Source organism: Cupressus sempervirens, chromosome 8, assembly GCF_028749045.1.
Source record: "Cupressus sempervirens isolate cs-2001-9-10 chromosome 8, ASM2874904v1, whole genome shotgun sequence".
NCBI classification, from domain to species: domain Eukaryota; kingdom Viridiplantae; phylum Streptophyta; class Pinopsida; order Cupressales; family Cupressaceae; genus Cupressus; species Cupressus sempervirens.
Genome location: NC_143125.1, coordinates 799,979,703 through 799,996,987, shown reverse-complemented (window position 1 = coordinate 799,996,987; position 17,285 = coordinate 799,979,703). Strand labels below are relative to the sequence as shown.

Genomic DNA, 17,285 nt, shown 5'->3' with positions numbered 1-17,285 from the left:
ATTAAGGAGCCTGAAGAAGAATAGATAACACCAAGGTATGTATCTATAAATCACTCTAAAAGTCAGATTATTGGTGGTAGTGTTCATAAAGGAGTAATGATAAGAGGAAAGATGAGAAGTGAGATTTGTTCAATTTCACAAATTAAACCTAAGAATATTGATGAAGCATGTAGATATGAATCTCGTATTAATGTTATGAGGGAAGAACTTGAGCATATTGAGAAAAACGATAAATGGGAATTAGTCCCTAGGCATAAAGATAACAATGTTATAGGAACAAAATGGGTATTCAAAAATAAAATTAATGAACAAGGAGAAGTGGTAAGGGACAAGGCAAGATTGGTATGTAAGGTTACTCTCAACATGAAGGTATAGATTTTGAAGAAACCTTTGCCCTAGTAGTAAGATTTGAAGTAGTAAGATTGTTTTTAGCTTGTGCATTAAACAAAAAATTTAAAGTGCATTAGATGAATGTTTAATCAACTTTCTTGAATGGAGAACTTAAAGAAGAAGTCTATATTGAACAACCTGATGGATTTCTATTGACAAAATAAAAGGACATGGCATGTAAGTTGAAGAAAACACTTTATGGTTTGAAGCAATCACCTAGAGCTTGGTGTGCAAGGTTGGATAAGTACATGTTAAGCTTAGGATTCAAGAAAGGTAATGCATATAGTAATTTGTACTCAAGAGTTAATTAATATGGTTTATAAATTATTACAGTATTTTTGGATGACATTAATTTTGGAGGAAATAATGAAGTGAGTAATAATTTTTTTAATGAAATGAAAGGATATTTTGAGATGTCTATAGCAGGCACGATGAATTACTTTTTGGGATTGAAAATAACTCAAACAAAAGATGGAATTTTTATATCTCAAAATAAGTACCTTATGAAATTGTTGGTAATATTTGAAATGAAAAATTGTAAACTAGTTGGAACACCTATGGTAACAAAATATAAGTTGAGTAGCAATGATGATTCCCCTAGCATAGTTCAAACAATATGTAGATCTATAATTGGTGGCTTATATTATTTGACTCATACTAAACTTGATATTGCTAGTGTAGTTGGTATTATAGTAAGGTATCAAAAATATTACAAGGCATCAAATCTTGCAACAATAAAAAAGAATATTTAGATATTTGAAGGAAACTTTGGAATGTGGTTTGTGGTATGGAAGTTCTAGTGGTTTTATATTGTATGCCTATATTTATGTTGATTGGACATATAATGTAGATGACAAGAAAAGCACCAATGGAGGAACATTTTTCTTGAAGGAAGATTGGCATCATGGTTGAACAAGAAACAAGATTTCATTTCTAAGTCTATAACAGAAGCAAGAGTATGTAACAACAACAAACAAGTGTAATCGGATAATGTAGATGGAATGAATATTAAAAGTTGTTAGTGTTACATTCTCGAAACCTATTATCATGCATTATGACAATACAAGTATAATTAATATGTCTAAGCATCCAATTTTACAATCTAAGACTAAGCACATTGCAATTAAGTATCACTTTCTAAGAGAGAAAGTCATTGGGAATGAAATTATATCATAATATGTGAATACAAAAGAGTAGATAGAAGATATATTTACTAAACCATTGACTAAAGATATACTTGGGGTAATGGATCCACCTTGTATAGATTAATTGATGCAAATTTGCATCTGTCCAGTGTATTTAGAGATATTTATTTATCTGGATGTACTACTTGGTACAACATTATAGGGGGAGTGATTGCATTGTGAAGATCTAATCTAAAGCTCTTATGTGATGATTTCTGGTATAATAGTGCTTGTTGGCACTTGACATGTATTTGGTTGCATATTGGCTTGATCCAATGGAGATGCTTTGATGAAGGTCATCATCAAGGGTGGGAATTTCAAAATAAGAGAAGATTAGTGAGTTATGTTGTCACTTGACATATTAACACATTTATCATTGATGTCAAAGGAGAGAAGAAGAATGAACAACCTTAAGTGAGAAGGTATACACGGGAAATTATTAGAGTTGATCAATGAAGATGTATGCACAGGTGAAGACAATATATGTTAAAAATATTCAGAAAAATGTATTTTGTTGATTACTTTTGGATTGATGTTTTTTCACCATGTGTTTCCATCAATGCCAAAGGGGGATATTGTTAGGAATCGAGAACTTTGTTTGAACTTGGATGAGTTGTTGAGTTTTTGTATTGATGACTAGTTTTGTCATTGATGACAACATATGCTTGTACGTTTATGACAAACACATATTATGTACATTGCAGGATGATTATTTATTTAATGAGGTTAGTTGGTGACAAGATGTGTAGTAGAATGTGTATAGATATAATATATTCATTTACTATGCTTTTATGCAAAGAATTGGTTAAGTTACAACTTGTTCGATGAAGATTTGTAATAGACCACTATGCAAGAAACAATAACAAAGATAGTTGTTGGCATTTTTGTCGTATCTTTTTGGCGAGTAGAAATTAACCATGGAAAACTTAAAAAGTGATAGAAGACTTGTTCGTGCATGTGTGTTTGTGATTGGGAAGCATTTGGATTATTGTGGAAAGGTCAATAATGATTAGCATGTGGTATATTTTACTGATGGTTGACTATATCGGAGAAACATGTAATTGACCTAATTAATTAATTGTAAATGGTATAAAGGAAAGATGTTTTTCTTAGTTGGGTATCATGTATGCACTACATACCAATTGATGATGATGCAAGATTTTATGCTAGATGATTAGAGTGTGGCATTTATAATATTGGTTGATTAAGGTGAGCTTCAAAGGAACTATTTTGACAAGCAAGTTGCAGACTAGTCAACTCATGATTTTCGATATGTTATCCAGAAAGATTCTCTTTCACACTTGCTGGAGCATTTAGTCAGTGGGTCTATTTATTTTCTTACAACCTCTAATAGGGTTGGATCCTTCTAACACAGGTTTAAAGTTCTCCTAACATGGATCAGTCTTTTAATAAGGACCATTGCACTAAATGCATTGTATTTGACTCCTAACAGGGTCACATCCTTTCATAAGGAACTTATATATTAGTACATTATCTTGTGTCCACGATCCCCATTGAGGTTTCCCCTCTTATTAAGGGTTTCCCTAGTCAATAAATCATTATGTTGTGGTGTATGATTTGTTGTTGTTGTTGTGCATCATTGTTTTAATTAGCAGAGATCAATTTTATAAGTTCAGATTTAATTATATTTGGTCATAATTGATTCATCCCCCCTCTCAGTTGTGTGTCGACTTTACTTCTTAATACTTGGGCTATCTAACCTCTTCTATTTTCTCAATTCTTTTAATATATATATGAGTCTCACAATAATAATTATTTTAATTGAAGTAACCCCAATCTCACTCAACATGATATCACAAGGGGTTGAACTTTTAATTTTGAGCTTGTTTTTTGTCAAGTATTTTATTTGATTTTATCAAATTCCTTCCATTGTAGATTGTAGATATTGCTGGCCCATAATTCACAACCATAGAGTACAAGTAGAAGCACTAAAAGCCAAAAAAGAGTTTAAATAAATTTTTAATCCCATTACTATGCCTCTGTAAGTCTATTTTGGAAAGCATAAGATGCTTTCCAACCTGCTAAAGTTTGCTTTTTTCTATAAACTTCCCAACTTATTTTTTGTTGAAGTTAATTACAACATATTTATAATTTTCCACTTCTTCAAGAGCACTACCTTCAAAGTAGAACTTATGTTGGCCATGCTTTCTTTTGTTAGGAAAGACCATCACTTTCATCTTGCTAACATTGACTTACATGCCCACCATCATACCAAAATGCTCAAGGGAAAGTAAGAGGCCTTATAAGCCGAGAGTGAATTTAGAAATCAAAATAAGGTCACCTCTACACAAAAGAAGACTTATAACCAACTCGTGCAAATGGACACCGTCGCCACTTTGTAAGTTTAATCAATCTTCAATTTTGTCAATACATAAATAAAAAAGGGAAGGGGACACTGGGAACTCGTGCTTGACCCCTATATCACTCCTAAAACATTTGGAGATGCCAGCTAAAGTTCTAATTTTGACTTTAACTTCCACTTCCTCGTATATGTTATGAACAATCAATCTAACATGTATAAGAACCCTAAGTTCCTCTATCCTATTTCAGATTTTGAATGTAGGGATTGTGTTAAAAGCTTTTTTGAAAATTTGAAAGCAACAAAATACTTCCTTGGTTTTCTTCCAATTCATTCTAGTGATGTGCCCCTAAGTTATACTTTTATTAATTGTAAAGTGCTTAGGTTTGAAACTTGCTTACCCTTTAGCTCGTTTACTTTTTCTTCCACCCACTTGTTATTTCTACTTTCCAACATACTTCCAAATAACTTTGCAAGCAAGCAATTTATCATAATGACCCTCTAATTGATAGATTTATTAACTTCACTAAAAAAAAGACTTACAAGACTGATTGTCCAATCTAAAGAGAACTCTTATTAAATGACAATGTAAAAAAATTCGTAATGCAAAATATAAGAACTTTCATATCCTACTTTAAATACTTTGCTTAATAAATATTTTCTTTTCCAATTATCAATCTTCAAACTGAAATAATAGTGTTAAAGGGGAAAGGGTAAAACCTTAGGGCCCGTTTGGCAACGAGAATACAAGTGGAATAGGCATATGTATATTCTTAAAATTTTGAATTCTTTGTTTGGATGCACCAAATCATAATTGAAATAGGAAAATAATTGGAATACGTATTCCAATTTTGGCCCAAAAATTAAGATTTGCTATTCCACCTAAATAGGTGGAATAGGAATACGTATTCCTATTCCAATTTTTTTAATTTTGGAAAACATAAATTTTTGAGTCTGTGTATTCCGCATCAAATTCTAGGTGAACCAAATAAGAACAAGAATACATAACCCCATTTTCTATTCGAGAATAAGTATTCCAAAATAGATATTCCTATTCCCGTTTTTATATTCTCGTAGCCAAATGGACCCTTAGCTTCGAATACTCAAACCTAAGGAGGGGAGAAAAAAAAAAAAAAAAACAAAACTCAAACTAATATCTTAATCCACATGGTTTTGCCTCGAATCCGTCGTAAAATTATAAAAATTAAATAAAAATAAAAATATTGTACATGTCCCTAGAAGATTGGCTATTCAGTTAATTTTGGGTCCCAGCCGAGTCCTTGACTCCCTATTTCTATTTATCCCTGACCTCCATCCCATAAAACACGGATTGGTTTTTCATCGAGAAGTCTTGGAGCAGTCAGCATTTTACTCCCTGGAGATGTTAGGATCATTCTGAACAGGCCACTTCGTTCACTTGTTTTCTCTTGCTTGCTTTTTGAACGAGCTATGCTTGCACAGGGTTCTTATCAGTTAAAACTCCTAGAAAAGATGTATTTTTTGCAGTCCTCCAACGTGAGGGCTTCTTCTCGCCATCGTATGAAACAGTCCTGAATGTTGGAATGGGTTTTAATCTCACTAGTGAAGTAACTGAAACGAAGGGAACTCAGATCCGAGCTGTGGGGGTGTTGAAGGGTTTTTGGCACTGTAAGTATTAAGCTTGTTAAGCTGTTTAAATTTGTTGTGAGTAGTTTTAAATTGGGTATTTTCCTTTTAATTTAAAATTTGTATTGGAAAGGAAGCTTCTTTACTTTCTATCAAATATGTTGAATAGTAATCAAAATTAAGCTAGTTGCAAACTTGGATCTCCGGTAGGAGATTGGAAATTACCGATTTTAATGGGTTTCTTTTGTTGTATCCAAATCAACGTGCTTTGCTAATAGATTTGGCATTCTGATTGTAGAATGCAACTTATTACTGTTGTATTTTATGGGCAGTTTATTTTTTTGATGTAGACTTTGGACTTTAAATGGAAGTTGATATCTTTACCCGTAGATCGGGACTTATTTTGATTATAATTCTTTTGGTTAGTGAAAGTATGCAATTAGATGTTTAAATTGAAGTGGCTTTAGTTGCAAACTGTTGCAGAGTTCACTTATTACATCTATCTTTGTGTTGGATATCGTTTTAATTTTTAGATCAAAGTTTACCGAATGACAGGTTTGGATCTGTGGTTGTAACTAGCAATCTTTTATAATTGTTATCAGGGGCAACTTTTGTTTTTCATATGTAATTCTATCGAAATTCAAGTGTTTAGAATCGCAGACACGGATTTTTAGGTGTAGATTGCAATTTACTATACTATAATTAGTTTACTAATTAGTATTGTTTTCAAGAGAAAATTTGAACTCAGATGGAAGCGCTGACAATTACTAAGTAGGATTTCTGCTTGTTGATTGCAATTAATTTGAAATATTCCAATGAGAATTTTTCTTTTTGTCTTTTTTTCCCCCGTCGTGTAAAATCTGTATTCAAATCAAATCACGCTTAGTTGCAGGCGTAGATATCTGCTGTAGGTTGTAGTTTATTATTAGTTTCATTTTGTTCTAGTGAATAGAATATTTTTCCCACGCAAGCTGTGTTTCACATAAAATTGCATCTAATTGCAGGTTTGGATCTTTTATCGTGGATTGTAATTTATTAGAATTGTTAAATTGGAAGGCTTATTGAGAATTAAGAGCAAGAAATGAAATACAAACTTACATTTAAACAAACAACTTTTGCAGAGCAAATAAACACACAGAACTATATTTATAGGAAAAGCAGGGTAATCTGTGGTTTTTAATCTCGACTTTAACAGTTTACTTAATTTCATTCTTGTTACATGATTTATAAAAAGTTATTCGAGTCTCCAAAATAAATGAAGAGACAATGGAAGAATTTTAAGAGATGATGTGTGTTTTTATTATCTGCGCTACAACAGTTTACGGAACTTTTTGTTACATTATTTATAAAATTTATTCAAGTCTCCAAAATAAATGAAGAGACAACTGGAAGAATTTGAAAAGATTGAAGATAAATGGTCCAAAACTGTTGGACTTCACATTCAACAATCTTCTGCTTGATTGCCCAATTGAAGTCCAATTTCCTGCTAATATCTCCACTTTTTCAGGCTTATTGTCACAATTTGTTGAGGCCAAGAGAAGCTCTGCATTACTTAACCTTGTCCTTTTTGGCTACCTTTGCTAGTGGATCAGCAGGATTGACATTAACATGCATCTTTTCCAACTTAAGTTTGATCTCTTCAAGTACACTCTGGATAAAATGATATCTTAGCTCTATGTTCTTTTGTTCTATTGTGAAAAGCGGCATTTTTGGCCAGATGTATGGCATTATTGCTGCCACTAATAAGAGTGAAAACCTGCTCTTTGCTCCCCAAGTCACTAATAAATGCTGCAACCACAACATTATTTTTGGCACCTTTGGTGAGAGCAATGTATTCTGCTTTGGCAGTAGGGAGTGCTATCACTTGTGTAACAACCAGATTTCCCGGGTCTAATTTTAACATCTATCATAAGCATAGAATACAATTTTAACTTCGACTTATAAGAAGGCAGTTACATCATTCATGTTCATGTGAAGAGGATTACTGTTAAAGTCAGTTAAACAAAATTGCTTAACTAAATACTTGAAATACTTTTTAATGAAATTACTTCAAAAATTGAAATCACATACCTCGGAAAAATTGAGACTGAAATTCATCTATGTATGCTTCTGCAACCACCCGGGTTAGTCCACAAATATACTATAACAATTTCTCAAATCGACTGTTATCTCAAATATCATTTGATGAATACCACTAAATACCATTATAACTTAAATTAGGGCATCACATATCATCTTACCAATTAGGGCATCAATTGCCATCGGTTTATTTAGGGCTTTTGGTGCTGCTTTACCACTTAGGGCTTCCGCGACCACAGATTCATTTTAGGGCTTCCGTGACAACGGATTTATCTAGGGTTTCCGCGACGACGGATTCAATTTAGGGCTTTCGCAACCACGGATTCAACTATGGTTTCTGATACCACGAATTCAGTTAGGGCTTCCAATAACACCATATCAATTAAGGTTCCAGCTGTCACACAATCAATTAGGGCGTCGGATTTCTTTTCCTTCCTATTGCTTATCTGTGACAACTTTTCAAAAATTAGATAATTACTTATATTCAATATTCATTTATATGAAGTAAAATGAAGATAACAATGAAATACCTCAATTTAATCTTACCTTCTCATAAACAAAATGATAATACCTGTTTCCGATAGACAATTGATTTCATGGCTTATCTCTGTTTGATGCATATCAGATATCTTGAGAGAGGTGAAACATTGCTAAGGGCTTTACCACCCAACCTCGGACCACAATATATATCCCCACACGATCTCTTAACAAGAAAGGCCCTCCCTACCCGGAATTGACAGGGAACATCTTACCATTCACTGGGCATCATGATATATAACTCGCCATATGACTTGGCAGCAGGAGATCATCATAACAGGAATATGCATGAGCTATTTTTAATGATATGTATTAAAATGTCATAACTGATATTACTGATTCTTATTGTTGATGAATCTTTCCTCACGCCCCCTCAACCTCATTAGGCCTCCAAGCCCGTGATTTCCAAGTGCTTGTTTAATATTAATAAATTCACTCTTGCAGGGTATGAATGTTTGTAATACATTCTGAAGTGAATTAGTTAATCACAGTTTTTCATTGCATATCCTTATCTTTTATACATGTTTAATACTCTCAATACACACAGATATAGCAAATGAACTCATATTATATTCAACTTGCAAACTAGAAAAGAACAACTCATTGCACTTACTAACCATCAACAAGTCTTTAGATCGGTGTCTCCTCGGTGCCTTAACTGTTACATCTTATACCTATTCATAAAATTAAGACTCTACATTCTCAGAATTTCCTTGGTATTCAGAGTTGATCATCATTATTGTTTGTTTGTTTGAGAACATAGCTTTTCATGACCAAAATCTACAGATTTAAGACATACGTGGTTTGATAAAGATATAGTCTGTATTCAAAAGTACTTTTGAATTAAGTGATGGCAATCGGTAATATCAAACAATGAATAAGATGAGAACATAAAATTTTATTGCCTCCTTTATCGTCTTCTATCATAAGCATCAACTACTTTATTAGTAATCATGTAAACAAGCTCTGTTGGCATTTCTAATATTCTTAGCACAAGGTAAACATCAGGACTCTATTCTGTGCACACAACTCTTACATCTTGTATCAACCCGACCCAGAAAAGACAAGAAAACGTGAGTAAGAAGAACTATGAAATACAACCGCAAATAATGCATTTAGATAGATTTATTAAATCATGGTTATCATTGTATTTCCATCCTATATCTATATGGGTGATACACGATTAAAATTTAAGAACATCAGTGATAAAATAAAGAGAGACTTTGTGAACTAAAAATCTATTTTAAGTCTACCTGATTCGGTCTGCATTAGATTGGGATCAGTATTGATTCTCATGCAATCAAGACTTCTTGAATCTTGACAACAGTGTGTAATGGCATTAGTAGTGTTGGAGTGCGTTCTTCTAAGGGCCATGGTTGGCAAGTGAAGACTACATGATGCATGAATTCCATATTTAAATAGTCTCCTGCATTACCTCCTGGAATGACTTCAGATAACAATGAGCCCCCAAGCTCTAACTTGAAAAAGGGCGGTGGGCAATGTTCCACAATGAACTTGCGTTCTTTGCATATCCTGGTATCTGAACCGAGCTCAGCAGACGTTTCTCCCCAAAAGGATTGTTTCAGATGACGTTAGATTGTCTCTCCTAATTCTTCGTAACCAACCTCTCTCTCCCTCACGACTTTCGCAAGTTTAACCATGTACAACAAACTAATTATAGGATATCGATTAGGTATAAATCCGCCAAAATGCAAGGAATGTTTTGAAGGAAAATCGAATATGAGAGTTCTTGTTTTTCCCTTGACCCGACTCACAGGGTAATTAGAAGATGAAAAATTGGAAAGAAAGAGAAAAACGTAGTCTAGAAAAATAATAATCGGGTGCATGAAAATATATCCCATGACTTCCATATAAGGGACCAATTGTGGCTATCTGGCTCCCCATCAGTTACAAGAATCTTTTCGACTGCCCAAACAAATTATAAGGAAAAAAAGAAGAAGTTGAAAAGAATAATTGTAACATTACAATTTGAAAATAATAATTCAATTATTATAATTCCAACATTATTATTATAATGTACAACTAAACATCATTCTATTAATTTATTTAGGTATAATGATGCCAAATCATTATAATATTTAAATGCACAAATTTAAATATTTACAATAATAATTATGATGAAAGATAAATTAAAATCCTTTAAAATAATTTATTTATTTATTAAATAACTCAATTATTTTAATTTAAACCATTTATTAAAATAACTCATGCGATTCCACAGATGTATTTTGTTCCAAGTCCCTAGGTCCTCTATCTGTTTGCTCAGTGATGGTGACGCCCTGCCTAATTCTTTTCTGACAATGTTTCCACCCCTTCAACATGCTTCCTGCAAGGAATTTCTCGGTAATTAAATTATTTATTCATAAATAACTATAACAGTTAACCTTTCATCTTAATTCCATGAACTCGCGATTAACGATCAACTAACATGTCATCTTCACTTGAAATCATAACGACTAAATATCAAATTAAATTGACAACTGACCTCATGTGAACCTCAACGACTATATTTCAAGCTAGGTCAAAATTTGGGATGTAACATACCATTCCCCTTGTGGTTCATCGTCCTCGATGAAATTGAAATTTCAACGAGTATTTTTTTTAAAACAAATTGGAATGTAACATACCATTCCCCTTGTGGTTCATCGTCCTCGATGACCTCTGCAATTTAAACACTACAAGAATATTCCACATACAAGATATATATAACATTGTGATATCATTTTTTTTTTCTCAATTGGGTCAGAATGAAAATCATAACCAGAACTCAAGATTCATGTTTACTTTAAAGTTTCCAGAAAGATACTTGCATGGTAACATAAAATTAAGCACGTACTCACCTGAGTTCTCTTTATCTTACTTGTGGATTTCTTAGCATCATTTGAGTTGATTCTATTTCATGTTCCATCTGGCATATGGCCCTCATTAATGGATAATCATCCTTGCAAATTTATAGATTACCTGTAATAGGTCAGTGAATCCATGTTTTTTTTTTCCATTGTAACCGTGGCCTTCAAGCCCAATATTTCATTAGAATAATCATTTCATGATAGGATATCTCCAAATCAGTATACAACAGCTCAATATGTAAAGTCAACATCGCATGTGTATTATACATGTATAACAATGTGTCAAGGGGGTAAAAACATGATATACTATGAAAGATCATCATAAATCTGATCAAGATCATAGGCATCTAAAACAATTCATAAGATTCTCATCATTCATCTGTAAAATACTTGGAAATTCATCTTTCCCATTTCTATGATTCAGGCTTCCATGCCCATCTCATCAAAAGTTTACATCTGTAAACAAACATTGATAGTTCCAACTTTTTACTGGAGCACATAACGATCTTTTCATTTAACCAACATCAGAAAGAATCATGGTTCATAGTTTTGTTTTCATTCAGTTCAGGTTCAAATTGGTAACAATTTATTTCAATCATTAATTTGGGTCGACAAACCCGCTCATGATGGATTTAGATAACATTTTTTTAAAGATTATAAACTGTGTTTGGATTGCGCAAGTCTAGGCATCGGGACCCTTCTAATCTTCCCATTCTCGACAAAGAATGGCCCTCTCACTATGGATAATACATATGTAACATTCTGGTCCTGCCACTGAGTAATCAGGTGGGTTGAAGTCCCAACAGTTATTCGACAAAATAACTGAAGCATCAGGACAATCAACAAGATCAATTGCTCTGACAAATCTGCCTAATTCCACCTTGGCCAAGGATTTCAAAATTTGGGTCGTCAAACCCGATCTCCACCACTCAGCTTGCCAATCCTTTTAATCTTTTTTTAATTGTTTATACATTTGTTCACTTTATATCATTTCAGCCTTCTTGGCTATTTTGAACGATTTTCCAGTGTGTTTTCCTAGTTTTGATCGCAATATCCAGATATCCAAAAAAAAATCTTTTTCAACATTTACGTTTTTAGTTTCTTAGAAACAGTGCTGGACCCAAGGTTTCAAGGTTGAACCCAGCGCTCTGATACCATATGTAACAACCAGATTTCTCGGGTCTAATTTTAACATCTATCATAAGCATAGAATACAATTTTAACTTCGACTTCATAAGAAGGCAATTACATCATTCATGTTCATGTGAAGAGGATTACCGTTAAAGTCAGTTAAACAAAATTGCTTAACTAAATACTTGAAATACTTTTTAATGAAATTATTTCAAAAATTGAAATCACATACCTCGGAAAAATTGAGACTGAAATTCATCTATGTATGCTTCTGCAACCACTCGGGTTAGTCCACAAATATACTATAACAATGTCTCAAATCGACTGCTATCTCAAACATCATTTGATGAATACCACTAAATACCATTATAACTTAAATTAGGGCATCACATATCATCTTACCAATTAGGGCATCAATTACCATTGGTTTATTTAGGGCTTCAATTACCATTGGTTTATTTAGGGCTTTTGGTGTTGCTTTACCACCTAGGGCTTCCGCGACCACAGATTCAATTTAGGGCTTCCGCGACAACGGATTTATCTAGGGTTTTCGCGACGACGAATTCAATTTAGGGCTTCCGCAACCACAGATTCAACTAGGGTTTCCGATACCACGAATTCAGTTAGGGCTTCCAATACCACCATATCAATTAAGGTTCCAGTTGTCACACAATCAATTAGGGCTTCGGATTTCTTTTCCTTCCGATTGCTTATCTGTGACAATTTCTCAAAAATTAGATAATTACTTATATTCAATATTCATTTATATGAAATAAAATGATGATAACAATGAAATACCTCAATTTAATCTTGCCTTCTCATAAACAAAATGATAATACCTGTTTCCAATAGACAATTGATTTCATGGCTTATCTCTGTTTGACGCATATCTGATATCTTGAGAGAGGTGAAACATTTCCAGGGGCTTTACCACCCAACCTCGGACCACAATATATATCCCCACATGATCTCTTAACGAGAAGGCCCCTCCCTACTCGGAATTGACAGGGAACATCTTAGCATTCACTGGGCATCATGATATATAACTTGCCATACGACTTGGCAGCAGGAGATCATCATAACAGGAATGTGCATGAGCTATTTTTAATGATATGTATTAAAATGTCATAATTGATATTACTGATTCTTATTGTTGATGAATCTTTCCTCATGCCCCCTCAACCTCATCAGGCCTCCAAGCTCGTGATTTCCAGGTGCTTGTTTATTATTAATAAATTCACTCTTGCAGGGTATGAATGTTTGTAATACATTCTGAAGTGAATTAGTTAATCACAGTTTTTCATTGCATATCCTTATCTTTTATACATGTTTAATACTCTCAATACACACAGATACAACAGATGAACTCATATTATATTCAACTTGCAAACTAGAAAAGAACAACTCATTGCACTCACTAACCATCAACAAGTCTTTAGATCGATGTCTCCTCGGTGCCTTAACCGTTACATCTTATACCTATTCATAAAATTAAGACTCTACATTCTCAGAATTTCCTTGGTATTCAGAGTTGATCATTATTACTGTTTGTTTGTTTGAGAACATAGCTTTTCATGACAAAATCTACAGATTTAAGACATATGTGGTTTGATAAAGATATAGTCTGTATTCAAAAGTCTTTTGGAATTAAGTGATGGCAATCGGTAATATCAAACAATGAATAAGATGAGAACATAAAGTTTTATTGCCTCCTTTATCGGCTTCTATCATAAGCATCAACTACTTTATTAATAATCATGTAAACAAGCTCTGTTGGCATTTCTAATATTCTTAGCACAAGGTAAACATCAGGACTCTGTTCTTTGCACACAACTCTTACATCTTGTATCAACCCGACCCAGAAAAGACAAGAAAACGTGAGTGAAAGAAGAACTATGAAATACAACCGCAAATAATGCATTCAGATAGATTTATTAAATCATGGTTATCATTGTATTTCCATCCTATATCTATATGGGTGATACACGATTAAAATTTAAGAACATCAGTGATAAAATAAAGAGAGACTTTGTGAACTAAAAATCTATTTTAAGTCTACCTGATTTGGTCTGTATTAGACTGGCATCAGTATTGATTCTCATGCAATCAAGACTTCTTGAATCTTGACAACAGTGTGTAATGGCATTAGTAGTGTTGGAGTGCGTTCTTCTAAGGGCCATGGTTGGCAAGTGAAGACTACATGATGCATGAATTCCATATTTAAATAGTCTCCTGCATTACCTCCTAGAATGACTTCAGATAACAATGAGCCCCCAAGCTCTAACTTGAAAAAGGGCGGTGGGCAATGTTCCACAATGAACCTGCGTTCTTTGCATATCTTGGTATCTGAACCGAGCTCAGCAGACGTTTCTCCCCAAAAGGATTATTTCAGATGACGTTAGATTGTCTCACCTAATTCTTCGTAACCAACCTCTCTCTCCCTCACGACTTCCGCCAGTTTAACTATGTACAACAAACTAATTACAGGATATCGATTAGGTATAAATCCGCCAAAATGCAAGGAATGTTTTTAAGGAAAATCGAATATGAGAGTTCTTGTTTTTCCCCTAACCCGACTCACAGGGTAATTAGAAGATGAAAAATTGAAAAGAAAGAGAAAAACGTAGTCTAGAAAAATAATAATCCGGTGCATGAAAATATATCCCATGACTTCCATATAAGGAACCAATTGTGGCTATCCGGCTCCCCATCAGTTACAAGAATCTTTTCGACTGCCCAAACAAATTATAAGGAAAAAAAAAAGAAGTTGAAAAGAATAATTGTAACATTACAATTTGAAAATAATAATTCAATTATTATAATTCCAACATTATTATTATAATGTACAACTAAACATTATTCTATTAATTTATTTAGGTATAATGATGCCAAATCATTATAATATTTAAATGCACAAATTAAAATAAATACAATAATAATTATGATGAAAGATAAATTAAAATCCTTTAAAATAATTTATTTATTTATTAAATAACTCAATTATTTTAATTTAAACCATTTATTAAAATAACTCATGGGATTGCACAGATGTATTTTGTTCCAAGTCCCTAGGTCCTCTATCTGTTTGCTCAGTGATGGTGACGCCCTGCCTAATTCTTTTCTGACAATGTTTCCACCCCTTCAACATGCTTCCTGCAAGGAATTTCTCGGTAATTAAATTATTTATTCATAAATAACTATAATAGTTAACCTTTCATCTTAATTCCATGAATTCGCGATTAACGATCAACTAACATGTCATCTTCACTTGAAATCATAACGACTAAATATCAAATTAAATCGACAACTGACCTCATGTGAACCTCAACGACTATATTTCAAGCTAGGTCAAAATTTGGGATGTAACAACTTGTTGCAATCTAGAAGCCTAAGTGATCACTGCCCACGCAAATGTGAAAACATAACCAGTGTTTGACCATCTTTACTCTAAGTCATCAGCCATAGTGAAATCAACAAATCTTGTAGTTGACGCTCTGTTTCTCTAAATGTCAAAACATTATGTTAAGTGCTCTTCAAATATCTCAAAATCCACTCTTTGCCTACAAAGGAGTCTTACTGGGTTGCTCATATGCTTGCTGATCACTCCCATTGCATGAGCAATTTTCAAGTGTTGTATAGACCCTTGCATACATAAGACCCTAAAAACAACAAATGGGGTACTCCTTTCATATATTATTTAATTAATTGCTCTTCTAGTGTCTTAGGATACATTTTGGAGGATTTTTTGAAATGAGTAGCTCAAGGAGTGCAAAGTGGATTGGCATCATTAACATGACACCTGTCCAGAAGCTTGTCAATATACTCTTTTTTTTTGTGACAATCTCAGTTTTCATTTTTGCGTATTTTTTTTTTAATGGGCATTCCAAGAAATTTATTTGCAACTACTGAATTCTCCATAGAAAACTTATTAGCCAATTGTTCTTTTAGTTTACTAACAACATCCATGCTAGTTCCACATACTAACATATCATCAACATACAACAACAATGACACAAATTCACCAGTTTAATAAACTTAGTAATAAGCACACGAATTAGATCCCCACATGGAGAAAGCCTACTCAACCATGAAGGAGTCTAACTTGAGGTGCTATTGTTGTAGAGCTTGTTTTAGCCCATACAAAGCTTTGTTTCAATTTGCAAACTAGGTTCTCTTGTCCATTTTAAAACCTTCTAGTTGTTACATATACAACTCTTTCATATCACCACGCAAAAATGCAATCTTTACATCAAGTTGCCCTAGTTCAAGATTGTTAACAATAGCTAATCTTAATACTGCCATATGGAAGTTATTTTCACTTTTGGTGAAAAACATTTTGAAGGAATCTACACCCTTTTTCGAGCACAAAGTTTCACGACCAATTTGGCCTTGTAAACATCATCTTCTTTCTTTAGCTTGTTTAACCACCTATTTTTCATATCCTTCTTATGAGGTGGAGGGACCAATTCCCTTTTGTGGTTGGGCATTAAAGAACCCATCTCATCTTCATAAGATTCGTCTAGTGTTCGCAATTTGGTGTATTGCACGCTTCATTAAATGTAGTGGGCTCAAATTGATTGGAAATTAACATATGATGAACAAAATCATCATATTTTAATGGAGCTTTGCATCTCGGGTAGACCTCCTTCAATGAGGAATTTGCACTTTTTGTTTGTCTTGTGTATTTCGTCTTTTGGATGCACAAGTGGGACGATCTAGTTATTGGATGTCCTTACGACACGTTCCAAATCCAGGATTGTATTATTGAGGAAAGATTTATTCGGTAAGTTGTGACACTAATTTGTTGCAATTGTGATTTTATGGAAAATTCTAGGCTAAATTAGAAGGGGAGATCACTTTGTAATATTGCTATCAATACTCAATTGTGTAGGTTTTCTTTTGAGTCAAACTCATTGGCCCATGTTTCAGGATTATTGGTTCACAATAACCCATCTCTCACGAGAACGAATGAAACATTTAACACCCATAACATCTAGTGATGCTCACAAAGGTTAAGCATTGAAACTTTTTAGGAGATCAACCATCCGAGTACTACTCCTACTCAAGCGCGCTTAACCATGGAATTTCCATCTAAGGTTAAGCCCACTTTGCTTGCAACTCCATTTGCGAAACCTTCAGCAAGTGTTGTGCCCTCTAAAGAATTCATTG

General features: G+C 33.5%; 1 protein-coding gene across 3 annotated transcripts in view; it reads left to right on the top strand.

Moving 5' to 3' along the window:
- The first annotated feature begins 5,219 nt into the window (after positions 1-5,219).
- LOC149544813 (uncharacterized) overlaps positions 5,220-17,285 on the top strand; it is a 50,250-nt gene continuing 38,184 nt past the window's right edge. For all 3 annotated transcript variants that reach the window (XM_089795394.1, XM_089795396.1, XM_089795395.1), the window contains exon 1: positions 5,220-5,541. In XM_089795394.1, the coding sequence (XP_089651520.1) occupies positions 5,457-5,541 (85 nt within the window). In that variant the 5' untranslated portion in view covers positions 5,220-5,456. The remainder of the gene's footprint in view (positions 5,542-17,285) is intronic.